Raw genomic sequence first — 21,297 nt, forward strand, 5'->3', positions numbered from 1 at the left:
GAGTAGCTGGGACTACAGGCGCCCGCCACCTCGCCCGGCTAGTTTTTTGTATTTTTAGTAGAGACGGGGTTTCACCGTGTTAGCCAGGATGGTCTCGATCTCCTGACCTCGTGATCCGCCCGTCTCGGCCTCCCAAAGTGCTGGGATTACAGGCTTGAGCCACCGCGCCCGGCCTGTTTTTTTAATTAGATTAAATTAGAGTACTTTAACAGAATGTTGTTATGTATTCATGGGGTGTGAGTGCAGTTTTGCTACCTTGATGTACTCCATTGAGGTGAGGCCAGGGCCTTTAGTGTACCCCTCCCTGGAGTGACGCTCATTGCACGCACCAGGCAACCTCCTGTCATCCACTCTGCCTCAGATCTCCACCCTGTCCATCAGTCCTATGTCCACCCCACCCTGGGTCGTCTCTGCCCTGTCCATCAGTCTTCCTGTCGTCCCCTCTGCCCTGGGTCATCTCTGCCCTGTCCATCAGTCCTCCCGTCACCCACTCCGCCCGGGGTCTCCGCCCTGTCAGTCCTCCTGTCACCCACCCCACCCCGGGTCTCTGCCCTGTCAGTCCTCCACTGTCCCTTTGTGCACATAGTTTTGCTCCCACTTGCCAGTGAGGACACACACTCTGTCTTTCAGTGTTTGCATTGTTTCACTTAAGATAATGGCCCCCAGTTCTATCCATGTTGCTGCATAAATTAATAAATGTGATTTTATTTTGAGGAAGTGTATAGATTTATATAAATACAACTCTTAGTAATAACTGGCTAATATCCAAGGTTATTGTAAAACTGAGGCTAGGGTCACTAAGGATTCCATCTGTTGCCCGTGATAGCTTTTCTGAGCTTTGCTGGTTGGTCTGAGTATGGTGCAGATTCCAGAGAACCGTAGTGAGCAGAAGTTGGCGGGAACAGGACCTCACTGCAGCAGTCGTGTTCAGGGGTGGTCTTGGGTGTTTCCTGTATGTTAGCTAGTGAGTGTTTTGTCTTGTGACGACAGAAACTGCCAAGGAGACGTTAGCAGATAACAGTGCGCAGCTGGGCACACCTAGGCCCAGTGGTTCTTTTTTGTGCGAAGGAGAATCCTTGTCTCTTACCAGCAGAGCAGCACTGGCCATGCCACCACCTGCAGAGCTGCCGTTCCGTCCTTCTCTCTCAGTGTCCTGTGGTATGAACCTAACAGTAACTTCCTGAGCCAGTCCCTTGTTGATGCATGTTTTAAAATTTTTATTGGTTTATTTTTTTGAGACAGGGCCTCACCCTCTTGCCTAGGCTGGACTGCAGTGGCATGATCACAGCTCACTGCAATCTTGACCTCCTGGGCTCAAGTGATCCTTCCACCTCAGCCTCCTGAGTAGCAGGGACTACAGGGCTGTGCCACCACTCCCTGCTAATGTTTGTGTTTTTTATAGAGATGGAGTCTCACTATGTTGCTTAGGCTGCTCTCGAAATCTTGGCCTCAAGTGATCCTCCTGCCTCAGCCTCCAAAGTTCTGGGATTACAGGTGTGACCCAGCACGCCTGGCTGCCTGTTGATGCATTTTAAAATTGTTTCCAAGTTAGAATATTGTTTTTAAAAGTGAGAGGAGATTTAGTATATCTCTGTTTTACCCTTTTAAAGTTCCTCATTTAAGAAGGGCTACTCAGAAACTAATAAAATAAGGACTTAAGGAAATAATTGCATTTGAATTGCTCTACTTAACAGCTTTGTTTTGACCTGTCAGATTCTGTCACTTTTCTTTGAGATAACTGTAAGACAGGCATCACGCTATTGACACATACTAGAAACTTCCTGTGAGGTACTTCAGGACAGACTCTGGAGACAGGTGCGGGTGTCTGAGTCCACAAGTCAGCAGAAACCAGCATGATATGCAGAGTGGGCAGAATGGGGAGGGGCGACTGCCTAAAGCATCAGCTTACGTTTGGAAAAGATGGTGGTGACCATGCTGTGTGCATGTCCACTGCAGAGCCAGGGCCTGGGTGGCACGTGAGGGTCGCCTGGCAGCCTAGGATCAGCATCTGTGCGTTGCGTGCACTCAGCCACCCTCAGCTAGCTCTGCTTGAAGTCCCTGCACACATCTGAGCTGCAGGGTTTCTGGTGCTCAGCAGCAGAGCAGAGAAACACTTCATTTAACACCGTCTTTGGAGAGCACGATGTTCCACAGAAGCAATTTCTCCAATGATCCCTCAAGAACCAACACTTTGTAAAAAAAAGACTATTTCGTGTGTGTGTGTGTAAGAGAGGGACATACCAGTGCTTTAGGTGTGCACGCACTGCCATGCTGCCTCCCTGCCCTGATGGCCTCACAGGCTGGGTGTTACTGTTTGTCTCTGTTGTGTTTTGTTTTGGCTTCTCTGGAAGTCAGTTGTTGCTTTTTGCCATTTTTGTGTTGGTTTCTAACGCTGTTTCTCATTCAGTCCCACCGATTTCTCTTACTGCTCCAGAACATTCTAAAATTGGTATGTAGAGATGAAAATGAACCCTGAATAAAAGACTCAGGGCCAGTCCTATGAAGAAAGAACATGAGTGCATGGGCGTTAGGAATTTCTTCTGTATACCAGAAGGCCGTACTGCAAAACAAGTCAAGAGCATCTATTTGGAAAATACATCTGTATAGGCTCCTGCAGATGCAGTAGTTGTAAGAAAGTCTCTGTCCTTAGTAGCCTTGACATTCTAGGATGATAAGATCAGTACACGAGACAGAGGAGAGCAAGAGAACACAGAGCTGAGTGCTGTTACTGAGTCCAGGCACCACAGATCAGTGTTTCTGTAATGGGTCTTCTTTCTTTGTGTCATAGCCAAGGTGAAACTCTTCAGCTAGCAGAAGAGTGTTCTCACTGTGCCCCCATAGTTCACAGACCTGATCTTTAGAACCTTATTTTTGGCTGGGGGAGGTGGTCAGGTTATACTGAACTAAATGTTTTCTTTGAATAGTCTGTGGAAAGGTTCTTATTAATTCAGTTAATCAGATCTTAGGGAGGCTTGAGCGTAGTCTGAGGTCACTTTAGAAGCTCTTCTCCGTGGGCTGTGGTGAACACGGATATTGCAGAGGCTTCTGGTAGCTTTGCTGTGTTGCCTGTTGGCAGCACTTCCAGCTCTTAGGGTGCTATTGTGTGCCTAACACTGCTGACCTTATAAGTGGCCGGTCACTTGCCCCCTTCGCTGGGAAGAGGGAGGCGTCACTGGAGTGACTTTACCTCCTCCCTGCTGCACACTGTCTCACGAGGAGCAGGGCCTGCACGCAGCCAGTGCTTAATAAATATTTGTTGCATGAACAGTTCTGTAGTGCAGCCCTTATCAGTGACTTAGTTGGGAAATCTCTCATCATTATTATTATTATTATTATTTTTGAGACGGAGTCTTGCTCTGTCGCCCAGGCTGGAGTGCAGTGGCTGGATCTCAGCTCACTGCAAGCTCCGCCTCCTGGGTTCACGCCATTCTCCTGGCTCAGCCTCCCGAGTAGCTGGGACTACAGGCGCCCGCCACCTCGCCCGGCTAGTTTTTTGTATTTTTTTTTTTAGTAGAGACAGGGTTTCACCATGTTAGCCAGGATGGTCTCGATCCTCTGACCTCGTGATCCGCACGTCTCGGCCTCCCAAAGTGCTGGGATTACAGGCTTGAGCCACCGCGCCCAGCCTCTCTCTCATTATTTTTGCCGAGAGGGGTTTGGAGAGTAGCATGGCCCCATGAGACTACTGAGGTGGAACTATGCATTAGGAGAGCTGACTTCTCCAGGGAACAGTTGAATTTGAAATTCTGAAAAAGAATCACGTGTAATACATACTTGATTTTTGCTTTGATAGTTTTTTATTTTAAAGGTCCACTTTTTTGGGAGGTAGCCATCAAGGAGTATTTAGAAATGTGTCTTATTCTAATGTGACTTTTCCGTTTCTTGGTCAGTCCTCCGAGTTCGTCAAACGAATGCTTGTGTGAGTTCTTGAATTCTGAAAGATGTGGGTGATGAGAAAGGCCAGGATGGAACTTCGGAGACCCCGAGTGTGCATTTGGGCTGTCTGGCTGTGAAGGGAAGACCTGATTAATGTGTTAGGAGTTGGATTTCATGCAGATAGCTTGGAAATTGCAGAAAGGGCTCTGATGACTCTGAACACAACGCAGCTACCCCACATCTTCCCTTGCACTGTGAAGCGCCCTCTCCGAGGGGCACCCCGGGGTCCTGGGTTGGCTTGTTGGGGTGTCCTTTGGTTCCTTAGAGCACTGTTTTAAAGTCAGGGTTGTTGGTGACACAGGTGTTTACTTTTGAATCAGCACTGTAATAGAACAGTTGACCTGCCAAAATAATAAAGCCACAGTGGTGCCTGTTTCACAGCTGTTCATTTTCAAAGATCTATTCTCAGTGCTTTGACTGAGAAGCCTGGGTTCCAAGGAAGGGACTGCCGTCCGCAGGCCTCCCCCTCGAGCACCCTTGCTCTCTGTGGACACAGAGGCGTGCTCCTCAGAGGTGAACACATTACCTCGAGGAAGCTGCGTTTTAAAAATAGGAAAGGAAACGATCGTCAGTGTTTGATGTGGTGCCGGAAAAGCACTCCCATCAGCGCTTTGTGGCTCAGTGTTTTCCACATCGTGTCTTCTTTTCCTTAGCCGTGAACTTTCGGCAGATTGTTATGCAGAAGCGGTTCTGTGTCTCTGTGTGACTGCGAGACAGCTGTTGGTCCTAATGAGGATGCCAGCTTCGCGGCGTTTCCGCTGATGGAGGCCTGCGGAGGGAGCGGAATGTTCCAGACCAGGCAGTGGTGTGCGGCGAGGAGGTGCCGCACTGTCAGCTGGAGGAGCACGCTCGGCTGCCCCACACGACAAGATAAATGAGTTTGCCGGAGTTTGGCAGCGTCGGAACCATTTCCAGTGCACGGCCGTGCGCGCCAGCCTCCCCGTGGGACCTGTGGGCTGAGGGTGCCTTGGAAACTGCTGCCTCTTAGCCAGTTCTTTTTTCTTTTGATGTCCGACAATACTTGTCAGGATTGTGATTTATTAAAAACCTAATGTCTTTCAGCATTTCATTAACATGGGGTTAGGCGATCTTTTGTTGAGCCTTTCCTTTTTTCCTATTAAGTTTAGGCAGAATGTTCATTGAATATTTAACTTGGCCAAACCTCCTGAAGACTCCAGTTCAAAGAGAAGTCGGGGGCAGCTCTCCTCTCACTCTTCCAGGCTCCCCCAGCAGTCGGAGTCCTCTAAGCCTCATTGTAACCTTCTCACTGAAGCATGGCAGCCTCTTATTCATAGTCAAGCCCTCACGTTGTTCTTTATTTTTTTAGATGAAGAATCTGGAGGAGTTACTGGGTTGATTTTGCAGAGTTTCTCTGCTCATGCTGCTGTAGTTACCCGTGCTGCTCTTGTTACCCATGCTGCTGTAGTTACCTGTGCTGCTGTAGTTACCTGTGCTGCTCTTGTTACCCATGCTGCTGTAGTTACCTGTGCTGCTGTAGTTACCTGTGCTGCTCTTGTTACCCGGGCTGGGTGTTTGTTCGTGTCCTGCCCTGTGTGATGCCGCAGTTTCCAGTCGGGCAGTTTCCCCCCAGGAGATGATGTTGGTTGTCACCCATGGGGAGGAGCCTGCTCTAGTTTCTCGTGGACCTGGGCAGGGCGGCTGCTACATCCACAGGCCAGGATGCGGCACCACAGGGAAGGGCCCCGAGCGGGGGAATAAGTGTCAGCAAATCCACACCGCAGCTGTGGGCACCACGACCAGGCCTTTGAGAAGGCAGACGTGAAAACGGTCGCTGCCACATCATCCCGACTGTGTTCCGAGGCCTCAGTGTCAGAGCGTGTTGCCAGGTGGTGTTGACACTCCTTGATTCTTAGTAGCTTTGCTGTACTTTAATGTTATGTTTTTAAAAACCTTGTCTTAATGCAGTGGAACTTAGACTTAATTAGAACTCAGCTCATGTCCACTTAAATGAGGAGGAGTTTCATAAATGGGCTTGGTGACTGGATGGTGCTCCTCTCATCCAGGGTCGCATAGAGCATGAAATCCCATGTCGTGGTACAGCTTCAGTGGCTGGGACAACTGGCATTTAATTGGACTCCAGAGTTCCAAGCAATTTTTATGGACCGGACCTCGGTGAGGGTAGATGTGGAAACCAAGCTTTTGGTCCACGTAAATTAGTGATTTGTGATGACAAGGGGACACTTCCTTCATGGATAGGTGGAAATTCACATGCTTATCATCTTGTAGGTATCTCAGCTGCTTTAGTGAGGGGTGAGGTGGGTTTTGAGCCTCTGTACAGAGTGAGTGACTCCAGTTTTTGTGCCCTGGGAGACAGTGTAGGGGTCAAGCCTGTGTCTCTCCGAGAAGGCACTGCCCCTGCGTCTCAGGATCTGCCCACTGTGTCCTGAAGTCAGACCATGTCTTCCTGGGTGGGCCAGTCATGGGGGGGACTGGCAAGCACGCGGACCCACCCCAACCCTGAGCCAGGCAGGACATGCAGCCCCCCTGGCCGCTGCTGAAGAGAGCTGTGGATCATGCCTGGATGGTGTGCCCTGAGCTCACAGGGAAAGTAAGGTTTTTATCACACTCTTTTTACTGAACTTTGCCAGTGAGCAAAGAGGTGATTGAATTTTCTTTTTTTTTTTTTTTTTTTGAGACGGAGTCTCGCTCTGTCGCCCAGGCTGGAGTGCAGTGGCTGGATCTCAGCTCACTGCAAGCTCCGCCTCCCGGGTTCACGCCATTCTCCTGCCTCAGCCTCCCTAGTAGCTGGGACTATAGGCGCCCGCCAGGTCGCCCGGCTAGTTTTTTTGTATTTTTTTTAGTAGAGACGGGGTTTCAGCATGTTAGCCAGGATGGTCTTGATCTCCTGACCTCGTGATCCACCCGTCTCGGCCTCCCAAAGTGCTGGGATTACAGGCTTGAGCCACCGCGCCCGGCGAGGTGATTGAATTTTCTTCTTCAAATGTCATTTTATTATTTGAGTCCTGAATACCTTCTGGCAAGTGCCAGAGACTTTCCTTTGACTGCTGGTTAAGGTAGTCGCCCCAGCCACCGCCAGCACAGCTTCAGCCAGTGAGGACATGGTTTCCTCTGCAGATTTTGCCTGGGTTTCTTTGGTGATTCTTAGTGCAATTCAAGTGATATACTTTGTTTATATGTTTAATCCAATTTTACCACTAGTAAGGGTATTTAATATACTTAGCACCATGTCATACACTGTTTTTTACGTTTCAAGAGCAAAGTTGATGCAAGGGTTTAGCACAAACTGATGAAACCTTTCTTCCCCATCTCTTCTTGTTTTTATGGTACTTTTCATCTTTAGGGTGTGTCTCCCATCTTAGCTGTTTCAGGGCCTCTTTGGTTCCTTGAGCCCCTCTCCCTGAGGGCCACATGTTTCAACACATTTGAGTTAAAAAGAAAATTGTTATTATTTTGGATTTATATAAGCAGGTTCCAAGAGTGGTTGTGATGTTGAATTTTCTCCTCAAACTTTTTAAGATAAAAGTTGTGTTTAAATATACGTAATATAAAACTTACTATTTTAACTGTTTTTATGTGTGTATTTCAGTGGCATTAAATCAGTTCACATTGTTGTACAACCACCAGCACTATTTCCCGTGCTTTTTCATGATCTCAGATGGAAACTCTGCACTCATGAAACTAGTCTTGCCTGTCCCCCAGACCCCGAGAACCTGTGTTCCACTTCCTGTGTCTATGAATTTGCCTAGTCCAGGGATCTTAGATGTGCCTGTGAAACTATTCATACCTGTCCCCCAGACCCCGAGAACCTCTGTTCCACTTCCTGTGTCTATGAATTTGCCTAGTCCAGAATGGCCTGCGTTCTGTGAAACTATTCATACCTGTCCCCCAGACCCCGAGAACCTCTGTTCCACTTCCTGTGTCTATGAATTTGCCTAGTCCAGGGATCTTAGATGAGGGGGATTCTTGAAAGTTCATTCATGTTGTAGCTTGTGTTAGAGTTTCTTTTTTACGACTGAATAATATTCCATTGTGTGTACATGCCGCATTAAATCCATCTGCTGATGGACATGTGGGTTGTTTGCATCTCTTTGGCCGTTGTCAGTAATGCTACTGTGAACGCTGGTGTGTGGGGCTTCTTGGCTGTTTGTATATCTTCTTTGGGATAATGTTGATCCAAGTCCTTTGTCTGTGTTTGAATTGTTGAGTTGTCAGAATGTTTTTCTCTAACTCCTGTGTTATGATTACATTGATTGAGAGTTGTTGTGGGAATGGATTTTTTAAATTCTCTGCCACAGACCCAGATGTGTAGACATTTGGGCATGTTCTGTCCAACCCTACTTTCTGTTTGTTCCGTTGCCTGGAGATGTGGAATAGAGTAGAATGGACTGTGTGTTTCTAATCCACTGGGAAGAAATCAGGTGTCCTTTTCTTGCACTGGTGGAGAGGTTTTGGGAGGCGGGAGCAGTTTGCGGAGGAGACAGCTGTGTTTGCACTTCTCCGACCTCCTTCCCACCCACTTGGTCAGGGTTGTGTGTGGGCTGTGGTGTCGTGTCCTGCACCTGCTATTGTGTCTGACCCTGTGCCCTTTGCTTGTAGCACTGTGACCTCTGCCGTGTTCACCGTGGGAGACAACGTGGTTTCAGGCAGTGATGACCGCACGGTGAAAGTCTGGGACTTGAAAAATATGAGATCCCCCATTGCAACTATTCGCACGGACTCTGCCATTAACAGGTAACGTCAAACTGTTGGTTAAGTAAGTGGCGTAGTCTGATGGGAAAGGGTTGATTGTGATTTCATGTTTTATTTGTGGAGGTTTAATTGATAGAGCCCTGGGAACAATGGTTTAGGTTCCTTTGTCCTCTAATGCAGTTTCAGTATTCCATGAAAACTTAAACTAACTGAGCCTAAAACCAGGTAGGATCAGTGAGATTTGTAAGAATGAGAATGACCCATTTCTGGCAGACATGCAGGGCTTCTCTTGACTTCTTGTGAGGGTTGGTCTTGTGTCTGGGTGGGTCTCGTTCTACCATTGAGCAGTGTGTGTGTGTGTATTGTATGTATGTGCATGGGGTCTGTGTGATCTTGTAGCTACGTGTGAGTAACTTGGTTTCTTTTGAACACCGTAAGCAGGTGGCACACGCAGTGTGTTAATGTAGTTAGCCTTGAAATGTGAATAATATGGAACCTCCTGCCTCATTATCTGTAAATTCAAAAACTTAGAGTGTCACTGTTTTATACACAACCCACTTTTACCTCTTCTTTGCAGGATCAATGTATGTGTCGGCCAAAAAATCATAGCCCTCCCCCATGACAACCGACAAGTGAGACTGTTTGATATGTCAGGAGTGCGCCTGGCACGGCTTCCCCGGAGCAGCCGACAGGTAACAGCACGGTCGGTGTGCATATGCAGGGCATGGTGGAGGAGGACGGGTAGAGATATTTTACATTCTTATTTTGTTACTAAGTCTTTGCATGCTAAGTTTTTGTTGGAAATACTTGAGCTGTATTTAGAGTTCATGAAATTTAAGAAGTAGAGTTGTACACCCGAGTTATTCCACACCTACCTCAGTGTTCTTTTTTTTTTTGAGATGGAGTTTTGCTCTTGTTGCCCAGGCTGGAGTGCGGTGGCGTGATCTCACCGCAACCTCTGTCTCGCGGGTTCAAGCAATTCTTATGCCTCAGCTTCCCCAGTAGCTGAAATTACAGGCATGTGCCACCATGCCTGGCTAATTTTGTATTTTTAGTAGAGATGGGGTTTCTCCAAGTTGGTCAGACTGGTCTCAAACTCCTGACCTCAGGTGATCTGCCTGCCTTAGCTTCCCAAAGTGCTAGGATTACAGGCATGAGCCACCGCACCCAGCCCCAGTGTTCAGTTTTTAAGTTTAAAAATAAACAAAATATGCAGTTCCTCTGTTTCACAGCCATGAGGAACGAGCCCTTTGGTGCACGTGTTAGTGGCGGCAGCTCTGTAGGGAAGCAGTCTTAGATGTCTGCAGTTGTGTCTGTACAGGCTGGAAGTGATGTCTGCAGTTGTGTCTGTACAGGCTGGAAGTGATGCCTGCAGTTGTGTCTGCACAGGCTGGAAGTGTGGAGTGGGCCTTGTGGCCAGGCAGAAGCCAGGTTGGTTGTAGATTGGGGGTCTTTAAGGTGGGATCTCTTCCACCTCCAGCCAGAAAAACACGTTTCTGTGGCAGGCTGTTGCAACAGGAAAAAATCTATTTAAATGTTAGTTTCTTGTTAGTGAAGGGTTGCTCCTTGCTAACTTTGGAAGACAGCGGAGGGAGTTTCTTGCTATGTGCTGTTCAGCCCACCTGTCCTGGTTGCCTGGAAGGCGCAAAGAGAATCGAGACTCCACGGCACCCGCGCAGATGCAGAGGCCCAGGGGGCCTGGGGGCCAGTGTTCAAATTCCCTCGCGACTCTGATGAGCTCTGCAGTTGGGCCTCGCGGTAGTGTGGGTGGCATTTGCTCTTGGCTCTCCCCTGGGAGGTCACAGGGGCCGCTGCGATGCACAGAAACTCCCCGTGGTCAAGGCAGCGTCTCCCCAGCATTGTGCGTAATGGAACCCCTCATAGATGATCCCTCTTTCCTGTCTTTTGATCTTGTTGGAGTACTGTCTGGATACCTGTGTGAGTAAATGGATTTGTTCCCGAGGCCTCCTGTGGCTGCACGGGGCCGCACACGCCTGCAGGCCGCTCTGGTGCCCCCCTCAGTGCCTCTGTGGCTCAGTCTAGAGACCAGCTCGTGGCTCATGGGCCGCAGCTGCTCTGCGGGGTGTGAGCCTCAGAAACTGCAGGCAGGCTGGTGATCCGGGAGGCACGTGCGAAAGTGGGGGCTCTCTCAGCGCAGCAACACCTTTTCTTCAAGTGGCACAGAGTTTCTGGAAATGACCTTCACTGAGACCGGGTGTCTCCTCAGTCCCCTTCACAGCCTGAGTGCACTGTTTGAAGTTAATTATTGATGTTTTTACTCCTTGATACACATCAAAATAGTGGAGTAGAAAAATTTCATGAAATTAGAGTGACTAAAATAGGCTTCACAACCCTTAACACAGCCATAAATTGCTTGTCCTGGGGAATCTTTTCATGTTTTGTTAACAGCTGAGTATCACTTATGTGTCCTCTCAGCTGCATCTTAGACATAGTAGAATGTTGTCTTTTCAACATGCCTGTGTGACTTGTAAAATTTCTGTGCAGCATGTAAAGTTTGCATTTTGAAGCACAAATTCATGAGAACTATTTGTTTATGACTATGAATTATGACTTTATTACTTTGAGAGTATTTTCCTTCAGAGAAATGGAATTCTGAATGGTTCTTCGTGGCCCTAATTTTGTGTAGACAGTTTTCTTTTCAGTTATCTGTGAACATTCAACTTTGTTGACATTGTAGGATTCTGTTGTGCCTGGGTTTATTCCCTCCTAAAGTGGTATATGAAATAGATTTATTTATTTTTTATTTTTTAATTATACTTTAAGTTCTAGGGTACATGTGCACAACGTGCAGGTTTGTTACATATGTATACATGTGCCATGTTGGTGTGCTGCACCCATTAACTTGTGAAATAGATTTAAGATTAATGAATGTGATTTAACTTTATTTAGAACTTGTAACGCCTCTTCGGATAAATAAATGTGGTTTTCAGTGTTGCAGAACCCTGCTGGAAATCAGCGACTTACATTGTTCTTACTTCTTAAGCTGACCGACTTGGAAGAGAGAAAACAAAACACTTATTTGAGCCTTTAAGTGGTGGAGTGAAAGGAACTGATTGAAAATATTTCCCTGTAGTGCTGGAGTAGGTGTCACTTCCCAGCGTGAGTTTTGGGAAAGTGAGCTTGGTGGAGAGTCAGGAGGTCCAGGGTCAGGGTTCCTATGAAGATCAGGCTTATGGGGCGCGAGGGTCCCTTCGTGAGGGTCTCTGTGATGTGGAGGCTCACGGGGCGCGAGGGTTCCTATGAAGTGAGGGCTCACGGGGTGTGAGAGTCCCTGCATGAGGGCCTCTGTGAAGTGGAGGCTCACTGAATGTGAGGGTCCCCGCAAAGTGGAGGCCCACGGGGCCCCGTGCTGAGTGTCCTGGAGCAGCACATCATGTGCACTGGGGCTGCCACGATGGCATGGGACATCTTTGGGGTGCATCTGCTTCCTGGGTGGCAATGCTGTGGGCGCACGCGAGATGGAAATCCCATGGGAGCTCTGCCGGCGGTGAAAGCCTGGCTGGCTTTCTTCTGGAAGCTCTTTGTCGTTGGCACTTGTGCAGCAAATGCCTTGACTTTCACTGTGAAGAGCTCTTGCCCACAGCCTTGGTTTTACTGCCAGTTAATGGATGCATTGCTGCTTCCTTTTTTGTGCCTTTGTAACCCTTTGTTATGTGGTCTTTCTTACAATTGTTTTATTTTTCTGGCCTTTTGTGGTTCTCTCTCCAGATGTATAAATAGCATATTTGTACGTGAATATTTTGCAGGAAAATTTTATGCCATTCTTTGGGTGTTTCTTAATCTGTCAGCTTTGCTTAATACTGACTCACTCTTGTACTTTATGCTGTAGTAGCAATGTATCAGAGCTGCTGTGTAATTTAGAAAATGCAGATGGGTCCTAAGGCACTGCTTACAGACATTCTAAGTGTTGGCTAAGAGCCTGCATCTGCTACCTACATACACACCGATATGCTATTGCTCTGTCACATATTTTGCAGTAACTTTTCCAACATGCTGATATTTAAGTGGACTTGCTGAAGATGGCAGGAATCTACCTAAAAGGCCATTTATTTATCCTTGTTTTATATGACACCAAATGTATTTTTCCAGTTCCTTTATTACCGAAGCCAGTTATTTGTTAAAATCCTATTTGAAGTATTTGAGTGAATATCATTTAATTTACCCCTAAATATCTCCTAGCTTCATTTATTCAAAATTTTCACATTGATCATTTGGTTTTTTTTTTGTCTGACTGTAATCTTACTCATTTTCTTAAGGAAGGAGTCATACAGTGCTTTTGGGGTGGGTTCCACCAACCCTTGTGCTCACTGGCGTCTTGGCCTCACTCGTCCTGGCCTGGCTGCACATCCTGGCGGCTCTGCCGGGCTTGGCGATCTGTGCTCGGTGGTCAGTGCTCGGTGGTCCATGCTCGGCAGTCCGTGCTCTGTGATCCATGGGGTGCTCGGTGGTCTGTGCTCGGCAGCGGTTGGTGCTCGGCGGTCCATGATCCATGGTCCATGCTCGGTGGTCCATGATCCATGGTCCATGCTCGGCGGTCCCTGCTTGGTGGTCCTTGGGACTAATCCTGGGCACCATGTTGTTTTCTTGTAACTTTCTTACTTTGAGTGATGTGGTTATTCATTTCGCTGAGGTCTTATAAATCTTACTTTCGGGAATAATGCACTGATTTTGGTTTGTTTGATCGTCACTAGGGCCACAGGAGAATGGTGTGCTGCTCGGCATGGAGTGAAGACCACCCCGTGTGCAATCTGTTCACCTGTGGGTTTGACCGGCAAGCCATTGGTTGGAACATCAACATCCCTGCATTGCTACAAGAAAAATAAGGACACCGGCAGTCCTTGGTTTCACTCTTTGCCAGCACAGACCTTTGATGGGTGCGGGCTTTTCTGCATATTAATCAGCCGTTTTTGTGAGAGTTTGACCCTGGGAAGGGTGCTTTGTATATGTTCTTTTCACATAGTGCCCAGCTTGCATGAAATGTACAGAGAAATGTGTGGTCGTATTTTTTACTTTTGTCTTGTATATGTGTGTGTATTGGGTCCTCTGGGCAGTAGAGGCGGAGCTCACCTCCCATGTAGCACATGAAATGCTTGTGAGTTGTTGACATTGGACAGGTGAACAGTAGGGCATTACATTTGTGTGAATTAAATGTGAACCTCTGTATTACGTTGCGGCGTCGGCGGTCCTGCGTTCCCTGAAGTAACTGTATGTATCTGCCTGTGCTGGGAAGACTGTGGGGCTGCCTGTGTTGGCTGGTGACCAGCAGGATCGCTCCGGGATTTTGTGTTTACCTCGCGTGAAGTTCAGCACGTGCTATCGTGTAGTCAGCTTCCACTCTGATTTCTGTTACAGTTCTGCAAAGGTAACCTGGAGTTTAAAAGTTAAAAAAAAGCATGGGATGTTGGATTTGCACCATTTGGAGTTTCTTTAAGGAAAGAAAAGTTTTCTGCTTTTTTATAGAAAATCATTTCAATCTCCTGAGCTCTCATCCTAGCAAATTTTGAAATAGGATTCTAATCACCGATTTCAAATATTAAGCAAAATGTAAAGCACTTTAATTTATAGCTATGGTTATAAACAGGCTTTAGATGTTTCAAATGACTTGTCCATTGAATGTGACTTGACCTTGATAAGAGGCCCTGCCGCCTGCACACAGAGCCCAGTTACTTCTCCGCACCTCGGTCGTGTGCTTCCAAATGGACTCACTGCCGTGGTGGTGTTTGAGAGCCAACAACACTACCTCAGAGATGGGTCTTTGGGAAACTTTGGGTCTCACTGTTGCCTGGCTGGAGCACTTTGGTTTATAGCTGGAATACTGAGTTCCGTTCAGAAGGCAGGAAAGACAGTCACACTGACATGTCCTGAAGGTGTAGGCTCTCCACTTAGGCGCACAAGCTGATGGCCACAGCCAGCAGGCCCTGGTGATGAGACACTTCCAGCCCCCGTGGTGGGGACGCCTCTCAGTGCCAGTCCCGCTACTGCTGAGGTACCCTGGTGTTCTTGCCTTCTTGGAAATTACTGCTCACCTGGTATCTGTACGTTAATGTTTCTTGCTGAGTTACGGTTTTGATAAAGAGGCTCTCATTTCTTGCCTCTTGTATTTTCAGTCCTTTCAATACGTCTACCTGGAGGCTCACCACTTGGAGAGACACAGGAAGGTAATATTTACAGCTGTCATGTGACACCCCCAGGTCTTTGTGTTTTGCCCCGTTTTATGGTGAGGTAGGTGGGAACCCGTCTGGTGACTGGTAGATGCAGGTGCATTAGGACATGGGACTTTGGGACCCGTCCTTTGGTGCAGCTTGCCAGGGCTGAGAGGCACCTCCCTACTTGGGTCTTCAGGAGCTGGCCCGAGGAACTTTGAATCTAAGTCATCTAGAATGACTCTGAAATGACTGACAGCCCGGGGCCCAAGAATAACTGATAACAACCTCAGATGGATCTGATCTGGCTGAGGGACAAACAGCAAATATTTCAGTCATTTGATTTTACAGATAAAAAATGTGTTGTGTTTTTGTCTGACATTGTTTCCTGACTGCACTGTTCTGAGAACGGAGCCTACCTGGTCCCTCTGGTTGATTAGACTCTCAGGTTTCAGCTCCTGCTGTCCTGAGCGAACTTGCCCGATGCAGGGCTGTGCTGTGTCCAGATGTTGCTGGGGCCTCGCTTTTTCTCTTGGCCGGAGGTCTAATTCCCAGAGCCTCCCACACTGCACATGCAAAGGTCTGAGCCCAGGGCAGCTTCTGGGGCCACTGCACAGGCCGCCTGCTTGGGTTCCTCGGGGTTTAATTTGAAATTCTGGGTGTTTTAGGATGATGGTTAGGAACATTGAAAAATGGCTGCAAATAGCCAAATCCAGATCTCTGCCAGATTAAACATTTTTGAGGCTTTTAAAATCAATATTCCTAGTGGTCATTGAGTTCCAGGTACACTGGTGCCCTTCACTGCCACAGCTGATCACCTTCTCCAGCGAACTGGAGGGACCTCAGAAACTGGATTCCTGCACGTCCTTCGGGGCGCAGCCCTGCGGTGCTCAGGCACAGCTCTCAGGAGTGGGGGTGCCTTGCTGTTCGCTGCTGTGTCGTCTTCTAATGTGAGCTCATCCACTGCTGCTGCAGCGTGTTAATCAGGAGTCACAGACAAGATCGGGGATGGTGCGTGTATGTGCGTGTGCACGTGTGTGTGGCTAAATTAAGTCATACTGTCAACCACATGTGATCTCGTGTGAAACAGTGTTTGGAAGTGGGAACAGTTTTGTCCTGTATGCTGATGTGTCCAGAATTTCATTTAATGATAGACAGAAAATGTGTGGTTACTGAAAAGCGTGTATCGATACAGAATTTCTTAACAGCCATGCTGTTGGGCAAAGCAACTGTTTTTCAACCTCTGCTCATCAGTTTCGGTAGAGACAAAAACTCTGTACATATTTTGGAATCTGAAGACTCCTATATAAATCATTTGTTACTTAAATCTGTGAAAAACATGTGTCTTTGGAGGAAAATGTATGCATTTATAAGTGTTCTGTGGAATTAGTTTTTATTGTATTGATATAATTGTCTCTAAGTGTTGAGTGTCTTCATTGCAATATGAAATTCATTAAAATGTCCATGTTCCATAATTATTATTATAAAAGCTTTGTGTTGGGAGTCTTTTATTATTTTACAGTTTTCATGTTTTGCTTTGGTGAAACATTGTGAATGACTATATAAACATCACGATGACCTAGAAATTGAACAAATATAATACTGGTCACTCGAAAAATTTTTAGGCTTAAAAAAATCAGTTGTGTTTTCTATCTATCTCTTATGTTAACATTCAACAATACATAATTATGCTGCTTCATCCCTCATCAGGACCCTGAAAATTTCCAAAAGGGTTAACAGCTTGACACAATTTTTGGTAAAGTTCCTCAGTATAATAAAATGCTCGTACTGTTCTCATTGCAGTAAGCTTGTTTGAAAGTTAAAACAACAACAACAACAACAAAAACAGTTACAGAAAGTAGGTGCCATTTTCTGTGGGAGAATGCAAACCAGATTGGGAGTGGCTCCTGGAGGCTCCTGGTGCATGGCCATGTCCGACCCACACGTGGAGGCGGAGACTATGGCTGAGGCCATGCCTGAAGCTGAGGCCGAGGCTGAGACCAGGGCTGGTGCTGTGGCTGTGGCTGAGGCTGAGGCCTAGGCTGGGCCTGGGGCTGGGTCTGAGGCGGAGGCAGAGGCCTTGGCTGAGGCTTTGGCCAAGGCTGAGACTAGGGCTGTGGCTGTGGTGGTGGCCGTGGCTGAGGCTGAGGCTGTGCTGAGGCTGTGGCTGAGACTGCTGTGGTCTCAGCAGGTGGAGAGTCTGGGAGGGTTCTTGCTTGAGCAGATAGTGGCTCCTTCACACTGGCAAGGCCACTGCCTAAGCTGCATTAGTGCTGGGAGTATCTTCACACCCAGAAAGGCAGACCATTTCTCCTCTGGTTACTTAACTTTCCCACCTTCCTCCTTAAATAGCCTGTGATTATTGTCTAAATTTCATAATGTTACATCTTCAATGAATTTAAAAGTTCATGCTCTATTAATATCAAGAATCCTGATAGAAACGCTTACACATTGCTGTGAGTTCACCAAAACGCCAGGGCACTGGTCTCCCTTACTATCCATAGGTTTACTGTTTTTCCCTAATAACTTAGAATTTAAAAAATTATGCTAAAATTTGGGAACACCTGAATTTATTATATGTAACATATACAGTTCATCTTACAGTGGGAAGAAGCTGAAAATGAAATTAGCTAAAAGTCTTGTGTGACTTTATTTTATTAAAAAAAAATTTTTTTTGAGGTAGTGTCTCACTGCGTTGTCTAGGCTAGTCTCGAACTTCTAAGCTCAAGCAATTGCTCACCTTTGCCTCCCAAAGTGCTAGGATTACAGGCTTGAGCCACCACGCCTGGCCAAAAGTCTTGTGTAATGTAAAATTAATTTTAGTAGAATATCTTTTATTAAGCAGCTTTTGGTCAAAATGAAAATGAATTAAGCAGGTCTTTGGAGACGCAGGAGCTCTGTGTGGAAGCCAAGCGAGAGTTTCCTGAGGCCTCTTGGTTTGTGGGCCGAGTGGAGAATGGTGAGGAACTGCTTTGGGTATCTGGTCAAGGAGGCTTCTCTGAGGTTGGTCAAGGCATCAGGAAGTGGCGGGGAGAGTTCCCGGTGAGCAGAGCGCCATATGCAAAAACAAGGTGAGCTTGGGACACTTCAGGTGCCGAGCTCACGGTGTGACCAGAGTGTCAGTGAAAGGTGGTGGCCCCGGGGGGCTGGAGTGACTTGCAGGTACCGTCTCACGCAGAAGTTCTGGGGAAGCTCTGGATTTCATCCTGTGCACCTGAAAGGGTGAAGATCAGAAGTGGGGAGACTGCCCAGTCATCCAGGTGAAGGATGTTGGCTGCCCGGGCTGTGTTGTTGGCAGTAGGATGGAGAAAGAGGATGGATTGAGATCTAAGGGTTAGAACAGGCAGTTCTTTTTTTTTTTTGAGACAGAGTCTTGCTCTGCCGCCCAGGCTGGAGTGCAGTGGCCGGATCTCAGCTCACTGCAAGCTCCGCCTCCCGGGTTTATGCCATTCTCCTGCCTCAGCCTCCCAAGTAGCTGGGACTACAAGCGCTCGCCACCTTGCCCGGCTAGTTTTTTTTTTTTTGTAATTTTTTAGTAGAGACGGGGTTTCACCGTGTTAGCCAGGATGGTCTCGATCTCCTGACCTCGTGATCCGCCCGTCTCAGCCTCCCAAAGTGCTGGGATTACAGGCTTGAGCCACTGCGCCAGGCGAACAGGCAGTTCTTGCTGGAAAGAAGTGTTCTTCATTCTACAGTTCAGAATACATCTAGGAAAGGTATTGATTGTGCAGGCATTTCTTAGTGTACTCAAAAGATGTTTCAATCACCGACAACCTAAAATATATGATCAGGATTTTCCCCTTAAAGGGTTGATGATGAGTTAGGAAATGTCCGTCACAACTTAGAGACATTATTATCTTAACTAAGTTCATCTGTCACCCGTGCTGATGAGCACCTTGCCCCCCCACCACTCCACAGACTCTGCCTCCCTCTCACCTGGGCACCACATCTGCCTCCCACATGGATGCTGTTGGAGTGGTCATGCCCTGGTACGTGACACCCTGTCTAGACATGATTGATTGGGGGTGGGAGGGTCTCAGGCCTTTGGACTTGGCCTGAAACACCACCAGCAGCTCTCTTGGGCCTGTAGTTTGCAGATGACAGACTGCAGGACTTGTCAGCCTCCATAACCACATGAGCCAGTCCCTCATCACAAGTCTTTGTGTATCTATATACATCCTATTGGTTCTGTTTCTCTGGAAAACCCTAATACAGTGACCTATTTAGTTAATGGTTCTAGTACTGTTTGTTATCCACATGAAATGAAATAATCTGTTTGGAGCCCTACCTCATACTAAACAAAAATCAATTCCAGCATTAACTGTTAAATTTTAAAGGAGAAATCAAAATTATTTTTTTTAATACTTTGAGATTTATTAAAGTTCTTTAAAAATGCATTAAGCATACTAGAAAAGATGGATGAATTTGACTACATTAAAATTAAAAGATTCTGTTCATATAAGACACCTTTAAGGTGACATGATAAACCACAAGTGGTAGTTGCAACATATAATTCACAAAGGACTACTATCCAGGATAGTGAACAAAATAAGATTTTGTATATCTATAGGAGAATTGGAAATTGCACAGCAGACCTGAATAGGTACGTCACAAAAGAGAAAATATGAGTAGCCAATAGCAAAATATAGAAATTGAGAACATGAAAATTAAGGCCAAAATGAAATGCCATTTCACAGTCATTAGATTGGAGGGAAAATCTGTGGAGCACATATAGACTACTAGAACTTTGCACCCTCTTGGTTGGGGCCTAAAGTAGTACAGCAACTTTGGAAACACAGCAAGTCTGGCTATGTGCATACCTCCGTGCCCAGCACACTAGGTGTGTGTTTAGAACACAGTTGATTACGCTGTAATGTCTAGAGCATTTGCATTAGAATCATCTTGAGTGTTTGTTAAAATGGAGACTTCTGGGTCTCCAGAAGCTACTGACTCAGAATCTCTGCGGAAGGGTGACCTGCCTTTTATAATAAACATGCCCTCATGTGGGATTCTACTGTCCAGTTTGAGAACCACTGTTCTAAAGAACTTGCACATGTGCTGGGGGACTGTGCAGCGTGATAGCACCAAACTAGAAACAACCCAAATGTATACACGGGTAAACTGGCAAATCTACACAGAGGTAGCACAGAGCGGTAAAATCGGAGACCACCACGCTACATGCAATCCTTGATCTTAGGAACATAATTTGGAATGAAATCATAGGCACTGAAGACCACAGACATATGAAACCATTTTCATTAAGTACAAAAACAAACCAAACCACATCTGCCTGTCCATCTATCTAATCCGTGGTCACATATTTTGGGGACAGAGGGTGGGACTGGGAAGAGCTCAGAATCGGCAGTGTTTGGTTCTTAATTTGGATGGTGGGAGCATGTCTTTTTTTTTTTTTGAGACAGTGTCTCACTGTGTCACCAGGCTGGAGTGCACCAGCTCAATGACGGCTCACTGCAGCCTTGACTTCCTGGGTTCAATTGATCCTCCCACATCAGCCTCCTTAGTAGCTGGAACTACAGATGCATGCCACCACACCTGGGTAATTTTTGTATTTTTGTGTAGAGACAGGGTTTTGCCATGTTGCTCAGGTCTTGAACTCCTGGGCTCAAGCAATCTGGGTATTCATACTTTATAATACTTTACAATTAGAAGGAATTTTTTATACTTCAGTGTACCTAATATTATGTAATTAAAAGAGTAATATAAGAAATTCTAAAGAGCAAGTGTGTGTTATTCCAAAGATGGATAAAGTGAGTGTTGATAAGATGGGGGATTTATACCAATATTTTTTGATAGCATCAGTTTTAAACTCATCATTGAAGAGCCATATTTTACTCACTTTCCATATTAGTACTTTTTCCATTTACAAACATGTAGTTTTATTCTAAACTGATTTTCAGGCAGTGTGCACATTTCATAGGAGGAAACACAAAGCCAATTTTGCTCCAAGATAATGTTCTTGAGAAAATGGTCACTGAGGAAGTTGTTGAAAGGCAGTGTGTTACACTATGTCAAAACTGGGCTGCTTTCAAATACATTTTAGAAATCCCAGCTTTAAAGTAGGAAATGTAATAAGGATTTCATTTGCCAGGTGTGATCATAAAACAGTAAAAGTAGTTTTCTAATGTTGCTCATAAACTGGGACTGAAAATCATTTCAAATCCAGGAGACAGTCCAAAAATGGTTATTGAGCAATGGCCACATATTGGAATAAAAATTTTTATTCTCAGTCTGTGTTTTGGGGAAACAGCATTTCATTGCATAGGTGGATAAGTTCTAGAATATTGGCTAAACATATAATCATTTTCTAAAATGCATATGCATTGTAAAAGTTTTCTAGCTCCTGAAGTATTATGGAGCTTTCTAGCTCCATAATATAAAATGTTCTACTGATAAACTTTATTTTCTTTCTTTTCAGTAATAAAATTAATTGTATATGTTCTCTAACCACTCCCTGTCAGAAGGAGCTAATTTTAGTTTTCCTCTCTTTTGAAACAGCTTTATTCTG

At 46.2% G+C, this 21,297-nt stretch overlaps 1 protein-coding gene across 1 annotated transcript in view; it reads left to right on the plus strand.

The window, feature by feature from the left end:
* WDR37 (WD repeat domain 37) overlaps positions 1–16,260 on the plus strand; it is a 76,719-nt gene extending 60,459 nt beyond the window's left edge. Inside the window, exons 13-15 of the mRNA XM_017885804.1 lie at positions 8,515–8,649; positions 9,185–9,299; positions 13,320–16,260. Coding sequence (XP_017741293.1) covers positions 8,515–8,649; positions 9,185–9,299; positions 13,320–13,451 — 382 coding nt within the window. The 3' untranslated portion in view covers positions 13,452–16,260. The remainder of the gene's footprint in view (positions 1–8,514; positions 8,650–9,184; positions 9,300–13,319) is intronic.
* The last annotated feature ends 5,037 nt before the right edge of the window (positions 16,261–21,297 follow it).

This window comes from Rhinopithecus bieti, unplaced genomic scaffold, assembly GCF_001698545.2.
Source record: "Rhinopithecus bieti isolate Rb0 unplaced genomic scaffold, ASM169854v2 scaffold_15437, whole genome shotgun sequence".
Classification (NCBI taxonomy): domain Eukaryota; kingdom Metazoa; phylum Chordata; class Mammalia; order Primates; family Cercopithecidae; genus Rhinopithecus; species Rhinopithecus bieti.